This window comes from Monodelphis domestica, chromosome 4 (genome assembly GCF_027887165.1).
Source record: "Monodelphis domestica isolate mMonDom1 chromosome 4, mMonDom1.pri, whole genome shotgun sequence".
NCBI lineage: Eukaryota > Metazoa > Chordata > Mammalia > Didelphimorphia > Didelphidae > Monodelphis > Monodelphis domestica.
Genome location: NC_077230.1, coordinates 400,506,860 through 400,520,245, shown reverse-complemented (window position 1 = coordinate 400,520,245; position 13,386 = coordinate 400,506,860). Strand labels below are relative to the sequence as shown.

Here is a 13,386-nt window from a genome sequence, read left to right as displayed (position 1 = left end):
GTTAGGTGAGGGAGAGAAAGATTAATGGAGGCTAGGAAAAACATGGTCTGAACTTAGAGTAAGAATGAGATTTAAAGCTATGATTGTCTACCCTTTCTAGTAAACTTTATAAAATTTAATAACTCTGTAGATATATTAATTTAATTGTAACAGAATGAAAGTGCAATAGGCAGGATGTCCTTTTTATACAACTATAAGGATGTCTGTTAGTGATTGGAGAGACCGTAGAGACGCAGCTTGGTGTGAATCTTAAAAATTCTCACACCCTACTTCAGAAGATTTGGTTAAGACCATTCCCCATTTTAAACAATGAAAGGACTTAGGAATGTGAGAACTCTACTCCACCCATACTTAAGCATACTTTAGGAGAAGATAAAGTTGTAAACTCTTTACTGAACAATGAAAAAGTACTTAACTCATACTTATAGTGAAGCAAAAGCCTTATGCTAAGTCTATTTTTAGGAAGGTGCTAAGTACCTATGAAGGTCAGGCAACTTGCAAACTTGCAAGGGACAAGCCAAACAAAAGAGGTGTGAGGTTTTAGTCTACTCAGGTGTGAATTAAGAATGGTCTGTCCTTTGGAAAATGTCTACTGTGATTGGTAGAGGTGAGAATTTAGGGGAGGTGACATAGGAGAAAATTCTCTTTAAAAGGAGCTGTCTGGGGGCAGCTGGGTAGCTCAGTGGATTGAGAACCAGGCCTAGAGACGGGAGGTCCTAGGTTCAGATCCGGCCTCAGCCACTTCCTAGCTGTGTGACCCTGGGCAAGTCACTTGACCCCCATTGCCTAGCCCTTACCACTCTTCTGCCTTGGAGCCAATACACATTATTGACTCCAAGATGGAAGGTAGGGGTTTAAAAAAAAAAAAAAAGGAGCTGTCTGAACCAGTTCAGGGGTTTTCAGAAAAAATCAGCCTTGGAAGCTGAAGTGGAGCTCAGGAGCTGAACTGGTGGGTCTCTGAACACTAGAATCTTGCTTGGGACAAATCTTATGGTGAGTGGATTAAAGACTGACTGATCTCTCTCTTAGGACTTGGGCCTAGGCTGGCCTGGGCTGGCCTAGCCCTTTTCTCATTGTTTCTTCTTTCTCTCTCTCTCGCTCTCATTAATTCCTTATTTGTATTAATTAAAATCTCCATAAAAACCCAGCTGACTTGGGTATATTTCATATTTGGGAATTTTTCCCTGGCGACCACTTTACTCAAGACAATGTCTTGAAACCATATTTCCGCTGTCACAGTTTAAGGCAACCACTCTTTTAAATTTAACATTGGTCCAGAGGGGAGTGTGTGTGCTGGGCAAGGCATCTGGAAGGAAGTTCAGCTTCCAGACCCACCTCTGCCTTCTATTGGGCCTTTACCTCGCTAAGGAAATCTTACACAATTGCTTAGAACTAATTGGGACTTTTAAATGCTCTGAGCTTCATTTGCCTTATCTGTAAAGTGGGGATAGTAATACATGTCATCCTTAGGCCAGGAGGGTTGTCTTGAGGCTCAGATGATTCAGAGATGAAGTGAAAAACATAGGGAGACAGATATAGAAATAGACCAAGAGAGCAGAAGAGAGATCATCGGGCTCAGGGAGACAGAATTAGAGAAGAGACCAAGAAAAGGTGAACAAAAAACAGCGAAGGAAAGTTAAGACAGAGATTGAGGAAGGTAGAGAAAAACAGTGAAGAGAAAAGAAAAGAGAATGTATAAACCACATTGTAGGCTTTGAAGCACTATTTATTTGAAGTTTATTAGTAGTAGTATTATCGTTCATCTCTATTTAGCTGCAGATGGATTGGATCTGCATTCTGCTAAGGAAACAAGGCATCCTTTAGAAATGTACATGATGCTCAAATTCTGGATCATTAAGGGGTTATTGAGGGATGTGCCCTAGTTCCTGCTAGGAGACACCAAATGACCAGAGTCCCAATTCAAGCAGTGCATCAGAAGTGAAACCCAGACTTCATGGATGGAAGCAGAAGGTAGTTAGAAAAGTGATATACTTAAAGTGTTAGAAGCCTAGAGAAAAAAGAAAATTGACTGTTCAGATGGTCAAGAGAGTTATACCATGGAGAAGAGAATAGGAGAGGAAGACTGGGTTCAAATCCCATCTGGTTATTAGCCAATGAGAGCAGGAGCAAACCATTTAACTTTTGGGATCCTCAATTTCCTCATATGTAAAATGGATTTTCATACCCATTTCCCAGGAGTGTTGTGAGGCTCAAATGAGATACATAAAGTGTTTTGTAGACTTTAAAAAGAGCTCTAAAGATGTCAGTTTTTATTGGACAAGTGTTACGATAACAGTTTCTTGTTTCACTCAAAAAGCTTTGAAAAGCCAGGAGTAGAAGTAGATTGTAACTAAAAAGATAATATCACAGTTTTAGATGATTAGGGAAAGGTGAGGTAAGAAATAAACTGGGTTTGAGAGGTAGATAGATCACTGAGGGGTCTGGAGGTAAGGAGTTAACTGTTAAACTGAGAAAAAACAAATCAGTTGTCTAGTCTTGCCTAGATATCTCAGTACTTTTCTTAACAGCAGGACTTCCTTGGTTTGTCTACTCCTTTCACTGATGTAACAGCTCACTCCTCTTCAGTGGCTTAGTTGGTAGGTGGTCATTTCATTAGCCACTGTGGCCAGCAGATTCATCCCGCTGTAGCCAGCCTCTCTTACCTGGGGTAGTCTTCAGATGAAAGACATAGAACCTGATAGGAAGTTTTTGCAGCATGCTATCATCTATCAGAGCAGACAGGAACTTACAGTACCCTTATGCCATGATAAGCATTGGAGTGAAGACTTCAACTTCAGGACATGCTGTGAGATCCATAAAAGAATAATCATTCATAGCTTTGTGAGTCATGGACTAAAGACATTTTTCTAATAGCTGAACAACAGTTCTGACTGCATTGCTCTCAGGGATTTTGTCCCAAAAGGAGCATAAGATATAAAGAGGGGAAAGAAGGAATACACATTTAGCACCTACCCTGTGCCCAACACTGTGCTTAGATGCTCTATAGATATTTCATTTGATCCTCACAGCAACTCTGGGAGGTAGGTGCTATGATATTATCTCTATTTTATAGTAGAAGAAATTGAAGTCAACAAATTGTGGCATATAATTGTGTCAGACTATCATGGTGCTTTAAGAAATGAAGAATAGGTTAATTTTAAGAAAACGTGGAAAAGCCCTACATGAAATTATGAAGAGCAAAACAAATAGGTCCAAGAGAACATTATATATAGCAACAGAAATAGTTTGAAGTATGAAATACTAGTATTTATTCACCTCTAGAGAAAGAACTGATACTTAGCAAGAGAGAGTTTTAGATAGATATATATAGATATATATATTTTATTTTTTGGCCAAATGATCAGCCTTTTCTTCTTTATCCTTACAAAAATATAACCCAGAGTATTTAGAACTGCCTGGAACAGTGGAAAGGAATCTTCTCTGAGGGCCCTGGATAGAAATTTCATTGAACTACATTCTCCATTGAGAAAAAGCAGTGGAACCACATTCAGAATCTCATACACAGAGGGTAAATATATGTTGACTACAGTATTTTAAAACACCAACTGTGTTGAATCAAAATGAATTATATTGTTAGCTCCAATATCCACTTTTGCACATTTATGCCACCTTTCTATTCCAATGATTAAAATCTTTCATTAAAAACTGGCAAAAGGGGGCAGCTGGGTGGCTCAGTGGATTGAGAGCCAGGCCTCTGGAGACAGGAGGTCCTAGGTTCAAATCTGGCCTCAGACACTTCCCAGCTGTGTGACCCTGGACAAGTCACTTGACCCCCATTGCCTAGCCCTGACCACTCTTCTGCCTTGGAGCCAATACACAGTATTGACTCCAAGATGGAAGATGAAGGGTTTAAAAAAAAAATACTGGCAAAAAATTACCGTAGTTAAAGATGTATTGTTGTCAAAAAATCATCAAATTGGGTTTCTGTTACCAAAGTATGTTGCCATTTGTATCTTAAAGTAGAAATGCCATCCACAACACATTAAAGAGGAAAAACAAAGTCTTAAAATGTACATTTATTACTTTGTGTTACTTAGAAATGTTAGAAGGGGTGAATGAACTGGAATTTCACTAATTTGTGAGATGGTTGTGACATTATGTGTGTCCTTAATGAATAGCTATTTTTTATAAATATTGGCTAAATAGAAAGCATAATTGCTAATTAAGAAAATTTCATACTGTTTGTGTCAACTGGATAACATTGACATGGTTTAAGACAAATAGCAGAATGATCAAGTTAGATCTATTGATGTTCTGAAAATCCTGATGAAGTGTTTAGTTGGTTTGCTAAGGGCATTGGGGATCTTGGCTCCTTGGGAAGGAACAGAGGATTTTTTTTTTTTATGCTGTATGGTATAAGTACAGAAAGAGGGCCAGAACTAGAGTTGAGAGACTTGAGTTCAAATCTTTCCTTCATAGTTATATTTTGCCAGGCACCTCTGAGGTGAAGGGGATATATATGGCACCTCTCTTCCAAACTCCCTTATTTCTATCAAGACCACCACCACCAGGGTGCTAGGTGTCCCAGTTATCCTGGATTCCTCACTTACTCACTCAGTTTATCCACACCTTGTCATTTCTGCCTCCACAACACCTCTGATATACATCTTTCTCTTCATCTCCAAAACTGTCTCACTAGTTTAGTCATAAATACTCTTACCTGAACTATTGTTGTGGCCTCCTGGTTGGGCTTCTTGCTTCCAGGCTTTCTACTTTCAAGTCCCTTCTCCAAAAGTTTCCAAGTCGATTACCTAAGTCTGTCCATGTCACTCCTTGAATTTGCTCTTGTTTCCCTTTTGCTTCCTGTCTTCTGGTTTTATTCTATGTACTCCTGTTATTGACTTTTCCTGTAATAATATACATTCTATCCAAACTGGCTTTCTTGTTATTGGTCTTTATGGTAGGACATCCATCTCCTCCCTTCATACCTTTGCTTGGGCTACTTCCCAGAATGCTTTGCCACCTCGCCTTTGCTTCTTGGAATCCCTCATTTGTTTCAAGAACTGGCTCAAGCTTCACTTTCCAGAGGAATCTTTCTGACTCTATCAGTTCCTCACGCCTCCCCCTCAAATTAAAAAAAAAATTTTTTTTATAGAACCCTTACCTTCTGTCTTGGAGTCAATACTGTGTATTGGCTCCAAGGCAGAAGAGTGGTAAGGGCTAGGCAATGGGGGTCAAGTGACTTGCCCAGGGTCACACAGCTGGGAAGTGTCTGAGGCCAGATTTGAACCTAGGACCTCCCATCTCTAAGCCTGACTCTCAATCCACTGAGCCACCCAAATGCCCCTTCCCCCTCAAATTTTTGATGTATATTATATACTTATTTTTATATAAGTTGTCTCCTCCATTAGAACATGAGCTCTTAGAAGTTAGGGACCACTTAAATTTTATCATTGTAGATCCCTTTACATTTAGTCCAGGGTCTGATGCTTATTAATAAGTGCTTGTTGATTGATTGTTAATTGATATGATTTCTGAAGGGCCTTCTAGTTTTAAACCCTGTGATCCTCTAAGTGCCAGAGACATGCATGTTCCAAGACCCTCAAAGAATTCCCTCCTTGCAGTGAGAAAGGGCTCATTAGTCTGCAAGTCCTTTAAAACTGATCCTTCTCTCCTCTCAAAGGAAAGGAAGAGCACACCTGCTTCCAAATCTCTGTTGTCCATTATAGGTTCCCTATCAAGCGTTTGTGACAAGTAAATAACCAGATTTTTAGTTTGAAGGTAGAAACAGCTAATTAGTTGTTGGCAGAGAGAACAGGTTCTTGCCTTGTCTTTCCCCTATCCTTATTTTGATTTTCTTCTATTACTAAGAACAGGAACCTCATCTTAGAGGAGGGGCAAAAAATTAGTTTTTAAATGATTTAGGAAGAGAAAATTCTCTTCCTCACTCATTCAACCTTTTTTTGTTCTTGTGTTTTATTCAGTTTTTTTTTTTAATCCTTACCTTCCGTCTTGGAATCAATACTGTCTATTGGTGTGGTAAGAGTTAGGCAGTGGGGGCTAGGCAATGGGGGTGAGGTGACTTGCCCAGGGTCACATAGCTAGGAAGTGTCTGAGGCCAGATTCTAACCTAGAACCTCCCATCTCTAAGCCTGGCTCCCAATTCACTGAGCCACCCAGCTGCCCCTATCATTCGGTATTTTTAAAGGAAACATAAGGTGTGCTTTACTAAAGTATAAATTTCCACATTGGCCTCCTGGTTAAGTACTTCAGTAAACCCATCAATATGAGTTTTCCTTTTAGTGACTGAGTACAATGACTAGCATCTCTGATCTTGAAGGCTTGCTAAAACCCTTTTCAGGGTCGTTCATCCGCTTTCAGCGTCCACCTTTTACACAACTCTCATCTTTGGCCCCAAGAAGCTATACACAGTGGCCACACTCCAATAGAACCATCTTGGTAGATGAACTAAACAGGTTGAGGGTAACTTACATGTCTCAAACCTATTGCTGAGTTCAGAGTGATATCTACCTAAGCAATGATTTCCCCAGGCAGAATGGCTAGATGAAAACAATTTATTCTGAAGGCCATGAAGGCCCAGAAGCAGCTTAAAGCTTAGTCTGACATTGAAGACACCAGTGGGGTCATCACTACAATCCAGGGCATCACCTATCATCCTGACTTTCATTTTGCAATTGGACTTGAATGAGTCTCAAAGAGAGGGTGAGACTGATGAATTTGTGCAATTCTGCCTCATTTAGACCCAACTCACGAGCAAGTGAATTCACATGATGTCTACACTATCATTGGTCCTCTTTGAAATGAAAGACAAGGAACAACTACAAATGAAAAAAAAAAAACCTTTAATAATCAAATTAATCCTTGATCTCATTGATGTGGGTATTCCCTAGAATGATGCAGATCGTGGACCATCCAGGCTTCCTGCTGATCCTCTTTGACTTTTAATAAATTGCCCCATGGGGCTCATTTACCACCTGCCATTTATCACTTTCTCTTGACAACCCCAAGCATTGGAGCTCTGAGCCTGTCCACTGGCTATCCCCTGTGACCAGGCAATCTTTTTCCCTTGGGCGTCTTTTTGATACCCTCCTTACACTGCCTTTCCTATAAAATTTCTTATGGTGATGTGGTATAGTGTGTTCACAAGCACCATCATGGCTCTTTGACCTCTTCTAGGTACAGTCTTAGTAGTGATTTTATTAGGTCAGAAAATATATACAATTTAATGACTTTTTGAACATAGTTCCAAATTGCTTTCCAAAACATTTGGAATAGTTCCTGCTTCTACCAACTTCCATGATTTTGCCTATTTTGTTTCATTCCCTCTAATATTTGTCATTTCTTCTTTTGTCATCTTTGCCAGCCAGACAGTTGTGAAGTAGAATCTTAGAGCTTTTCTAATTATTAGAGATATGGAGTATTTTTTCACATGATTATGGATAGACTAGATTTCTTCCTTTGAAAACTCCCTGCATATATCTTTTGGTCTTTTATTAATTGAGAGATGGCTCTCAAAAGTTTGGATCAGAAGGCGGAGTCAAGATGGCGGCCTAGAAGCAGCAGAAATTCAGACCTCTGAATGCCCTTCCTTAGCGATCACAAACTAAATGCTCCTAGGGGACTGAAAATCAAACTTAACAACAAGACAGAGCCAAGGAACCCTCCTGCTAGACCCAATTAAAAAGGTATGCCCCCACCCCCAAAGCCGGAATCTGAGAACACTTGGGTTTAAGGGGAAGGCAGAAGGAAGGTCCCAGGATCCCTCTCCCCCACTCCCCCCATCTAGAGCGCTAGCCCCCAGCGGCAGCAGGAACCTTGGGGCAGGCAAAGGTGCTGATCTGGAGGCTGTACCTTGCAGGCAGGGCTGTACCAAGCTCAGAGCATCGAACACAGATGGCAGGGAAGGAGCTGGAGAGTGAGCATAGAACTGACACCCTGGTCAGAGCTGTGGAGATCCTCCTTATTTCTCCAGCCTTCCAGGACGTTTTGGCCTCAGAGCACACCCAGCCCAACCCAGCTGAACTTAATCCCATCAAAAGTCTTCAGAACTCAGGGAAGCCCAGGCTCCAACACCCCTCCCTCAGGGACTGCACCAAGAGATCCTCTGTCAAAGCTCCAAGAGGGGAGACTGACAAAAGCCCCCAAAACCAAAAAAATGAGAGGAACAAGAGCACAGACAAATACAGGGAGCAAAGAAGGCAAACAACAGAAAAAGAAGAAAGAAATTGCAATAGACAGCTTCTATTCAGTAAACGATAAATCAGAAATCCCAGCAAATTGGATTCAGCCTTTGGAAGAACTCAAAATGCAATTCAAAATGCAATTAAGAGAGGCTGAAGACAATTGAGAAAAGAACTTAAAAACTAAGATAAGTCATCTGGAAACAGAGGCACTTGAACTAAAACGAGAACGTAGTGTCTTGAAAGCCAAAATTAACCAGCTGGAAAATGAGGCAAAGGAGATGAAAGATGAGGCAAAGAAGATGAAAAATGAGGCAAAGGAGATGAAAGACGAGGTAAAGAGGATGAAAGATGACTTCCAAAGAAAATCAGACCAGAAGGAGAAGGATGACCAAAAAGCCAGGGATGAAATCCAGTCTTTAAGAACCAAAATACAACAACAAGAATTCAGTGATCTCACAAGGTAGCAGGAAACTATAAAACAAAATCAAAAGAATGAAAAAATTGAGGAAAACATGAAGCATCTCATTCACAAAACAGAGGATTTAGAAAACCGTTCGAGGAGAGACAATTTAAGAATCATTGGTCTACCAAAGACCATGACAAAAGAAAAAGCCTGGACATAATACTACAGGAAATCATTCAAGAAAACTGAGGGAAAAGTGGAAATTAAAAGAATCCACAGGTCACCTCCTGTATTTAATCCCCAACTGACAACACCCAGGAATGTTATAGCCAAATTCAAGAACTACCCAGACCAAAGAAAAGACATTACAAGCTGCCAAGAAGAAGTCATTCAGATACCATGGAACCACAGTGAGAATAGCGCAGGATCTGGCTGCATCCACACTGAAGGACCAAAAGGCATGGAATATGATATTCTGGAAAGTGAGGGAACTAGGTCTACAACCAGGAATCAACTACCCAGCAAAACTGACTATATTCTTACAGGGAAAGATGGTTATTCAACAAAATAGAAGAATTCCAAGAATTTGTAAAGAAAAGACCAGACCTGAACAGAAAATTTCATGCCCAAGCACAGAACTCAAGAGAATCATCAAAAGGTAATTAAAAAAGAGGAAAAAAAGAAAAACATAACAAAACAAAAAAAAACCCTTTTTTTAAAGACTCAATAAGTTAAAATGTTATGTATCCCTATAAGAAAAGAGGTCATTCGTAACTCTTAAAAATTGTTATCACCTGGGCAGCTAGAAGAATTACACTTAGAGGGAACAGTGACAAACCGTATAGGATGAAATGACAAGACATAAATAGGTATATAGATATATGTATGCATAAATGCATATATACTGTTAGATCTAAATTAGTTTTGAGCTTTAAATAGTTGTAGATAAGAGAGTGGGAGCCATAAACTGGGATAATTAAAATGTTTGGGAGCAAGGGAAATATATATTCCCAATTTATGAATATGCCCAAGCCAACTGGGTTTTATAGAGAAATTTAATTTATAATACACTGATTAATCAATAGAAAAACAGAGAAAGTAAGAAAGGAATAAGAATGAAGGGCCTCAAGCCAATAAGGCCTAGACCTCAGTCCTAAGAGATAAATCAGTCAGTTGGTTTTATCACTCACCCAAGATCTCTCTAGGTAAGGCTTCTCATGCCAACCTCAGGCTCCACCTTCATTGTGTTTCCTTTCAAGAAATGTTTCCAGAGAATTCTCCTCCTGACTCCTCCTGAGTTCTCCTTCCACAGCCTCCTTCAAGACCTCTCCAGGAGCTCTCCCTCCAGGACCTCTCTCCTCTCAGACCTCCTTCAGAGCAAAAAACTCTCTCCTTCAGTCCTCAGACCCAACTATCTTTAAGCAAACAATCATAAGTTCCCTCCCCTCAGTTCTCACATCTACCAATCACTGTCGATGTCTCCCCTGTGCCAATGGTGGCTCTAGCTTAACCCAGGACCGCCCAGAGGTCTGACCCCTTTGCACATGTCTGTTGAAGGTCATATTCTCAAATAATTAAATCTTGATCTTTGTTGCAGCCCTTCCTAAATCCTTTTACTCTGAGTAGGGTGGAGATTGTAGTTTCCAAGACCTGGTTCTGTCATTCCAAGTATCTCTATTGTATCAATTCTAAAATCAATCATGACTCTAAGAACTTCCTGTTCTATGCTTAAGCATAGAATAAGGTCAAAGCCCTTTCCATTGTTTAGCAAAAGGTTTCTGTCCTAAAGTAGACTTAAGTAGGGAGGAGAAGGATCCTCCCATGCCAAGGAGTTTCATATTCCAATAGAGTTCTTACTATTAGTAGGAAATTTTTTCAAGTATGAAATTTCCCAATGGGGGAATTTCCAACATTCATAAGTCTAAGAAATTTTAAGGTTTACAATACATATATATGTGTATATATATATACATATATATGTGTGTGTGTGTGTGTATATATATATACACACACACACACAACTAGAGCGAAAAAAAAGGCGTTAATACTAAAAGAAATGGGAAAAGAACCAAAAGGGAGTAAATTTATATGCCACAAAGAAGCTCATGGTGGGAGGGGGGAGAACATCAATACACTGGAAGGGTAAAGAGGTTGGAGATAGGAAATACTCAACTCTTATGTGCATTGAAATTGACCCAAAGAGGGAAGAACAATCCATTGGGGCAGAGAATAGATTTGCGCCCTATGAGTAGAAGGGTAACAAATGGACTGGTGTGGAGGGAAGCAGAACAAGGGAGGGAGATGGTGGGGGTGTAGTTTTAGAAAGACTGCAGGGACAATAAGGCGGGGGAGAATAAGAAGGAAGGGGGTAGAAAGAGAAGTAAAATAAGGGTGGGAACTAGGGGGACTGATTAAAAACAAACATTGGTGTAGAAGGAAATAGTAAAAGAAGAAAAGGTAGGACCAGGAGTAGAAATCAAAATGCTGGGAAATACGCGGCTAGTAATCATAACTCTGCATATGAATGGAATGAACTCACCCATAAAACGCAAGCAAATAGCAGAGTGGATTAGAATCCAAAACCCTACCATATCCTGTCTACAAGAAACGCACATGAGGAAGATAGAGACGCATAGGATGAAAGTAAGAGGATGGAGCCAAATCTATTGGGCATCAACTGATATAAAGAAGGCAGGAGTTACAATCATGATATCTGACAAAGCCAAAGTAAAAGGTAATTACAACCTGATAAAAGGCAGTATAGACAATGAGGAAATATCAGTACTCAACATGTATGCACCAAATGACAGCATCCAAATTTCTAAAGGAGAAACTAGTGGAGCTCAAGGATGAAATAGATAGAAAAATTATACTAGTGGGAGACCTGAACCTTCCTCTATATGAACTAGATAAATCAAACAAAAAAAAATAAATAAGAAAGAGGGAAGAGAAGTGAATGAAATCTTAGAAAAATTAGAGTTAGTAGATATGTGGAGAAAAATAAATAGGGACAAAAAAGGAATACACCTTCTTTTCAGCAGCACATGATATGTTCACAAAAATTGACCATGTATTAGGGCATAAAAACATTGCAAACAAGTGCAAAAGAGCAGAAATAATAAATGCAACCTTCTCAGATTACAGTGCAATGAAAATAATAATTAGTAAGGGTACATGGAGAGGCAAATCAAAAATTAATTGGAAATTAAACAATACGATTCGCCAAAAACCAGTTAAAGAACAAATCATAGAAACAATAACTTCATTGAAGAAAATGACAATGATGAGACATCCTTTCAAAACCTATGGGATGCAGCCAAAGCAGTACTCAGGGGGGAATTTATATCCTTGAGTTCATATATTAACAAATTTAAGAGGGCAGAGGTCAGTGAATTGGGCATGCAAATTAAAAAATTACAAAGTAAACAAATTAAAAATCCTCAAATGAAGACTAAATTAGAGATCCTAAAAATCAAAGGAGAAATTAATAAAATTGAAAGTCAAAGAACTATTGACTTAATAAATAAGACTAGGAGCTGGTACTTTGAAAAAATAAATAAAATAGACAAAGTACTAGTCAGTCTAATTAAAAAAAGGAAAGGAGAAAACCAAATTGACAGTATCCAAGATGAAAAGGGAGACCTCACCTCTAATGAAGAGGAAATTAAGGCAATGATTAAAAACTATTATGCCCAATTATATGGCAACAAACATGGCAATCTAGGTGATATGGATGAGTACTTACAAAAATGTAAATTGCCTGGAGTAACAGAGGAAGAAATAGATTACCTAAACAACCCCATATCACAAAAAGAAATTGAACAAGCCATCAAAGAACTCCCTAAGAAAAATTCCCCGGGTCCAGATAGATTCATAAATGAATTCTATCAAACATTCAAAGAACAACTAATCCTAATATACAAATTATTTGTCAGAATAAGCCAAGAAAGAGTTCTACCAAATTCATTTTATGACACAAATATGGTACTGATCCCAAAACCAGGCAGGTCAAAAACAGAGAAAGAAAACTATAGACCAATCTCCTTAATGAATATAGATGCAAAAATCTTAAATAGGATACTAGCAAAAAGACTCCAGCAAATCATCACAAGGGTTATTCACTGTGACCAGGTAAGATTCATACCAGGAATGCAAGGATGGTTCAATATTAGGAAAACCATCCACATAATTGACCATATAAACAAGCAAACCGACAAAAATCACATGATTATCTCAATAGTGCAGAAAAAGCCTTTGATAAAATACAACACCCATTCCTATTGAAAACACTAGAAAGTATAGGAATAGAAGGGCCTTTCCTAAAAATAATAAACAGTATATATCTAAAACCATCAGCAAACATCATCTGGAATCAGATAAATTAGAAGCCTTTCCAATAAGATCAGGAGTAAAACAAGGATGCCCATTATCACCTCTTATTTAACATTGTACTAGAAACACTAGCAGTAGCAATTAGAGAAGAAAAAGAAATTGAAGGTATTAAAATTGGCAATGAGGAGACCAAGCTATCACTCTTTGCAGATGATATTATGGTCTACTTAAAGAATTCCAGAGAATCAACCAAAAAGCTAGTCGAAATAACAACTTTAGCAAAGTTGCAGGATACAAAATAAACCCGCATAAGTCATCAGCATTTCTATATATCTCCCACCCATTTCAGCAGCAAGAATTAGAAAGAGAAATTCCATTTAAAATCACCCTAGACAATATAAAATATTTAGGAATCTATCTGCTGAGACAAACACAGGAACTATATGAACACAACTACAAAACACTCTCCACACAATTAAAACTAGA

At 38.9% G+C, this 13,386-nt stretch overlaps 1 protein-coding gene across 4 annotated transcripts in view; it reads left to right on the top strand.

Annotated features, from left to right (window-relative positions):
- The window catches only part of NMNAT1 (nicotinamide nucleotide adenylyltransferase 1), an 87,884-nt gene that overhangs the window by 39,698 nt on the left and 34,800 nt on the right, over positions 1-13,386 (top strand). The window contains exon 2 of one of the 4 annotated variants that reach the window (XM_056795803.1): positions 3,402-3,529. The exons of 2 other annotated variants lie outside the window; for them this stretch is intronic. In XM_056795803.1, coding sequence (XP_056651781.1) covers positions 3,402-3,529 — 128 coding nt within the window. Of the gene's footprint in view, positions 1-3,401; positions 3,530-13,386 lie in introns of those variants that run through there. One more of the 4 variants, XM_056795806.1, reaches the window with a different exon arrangement.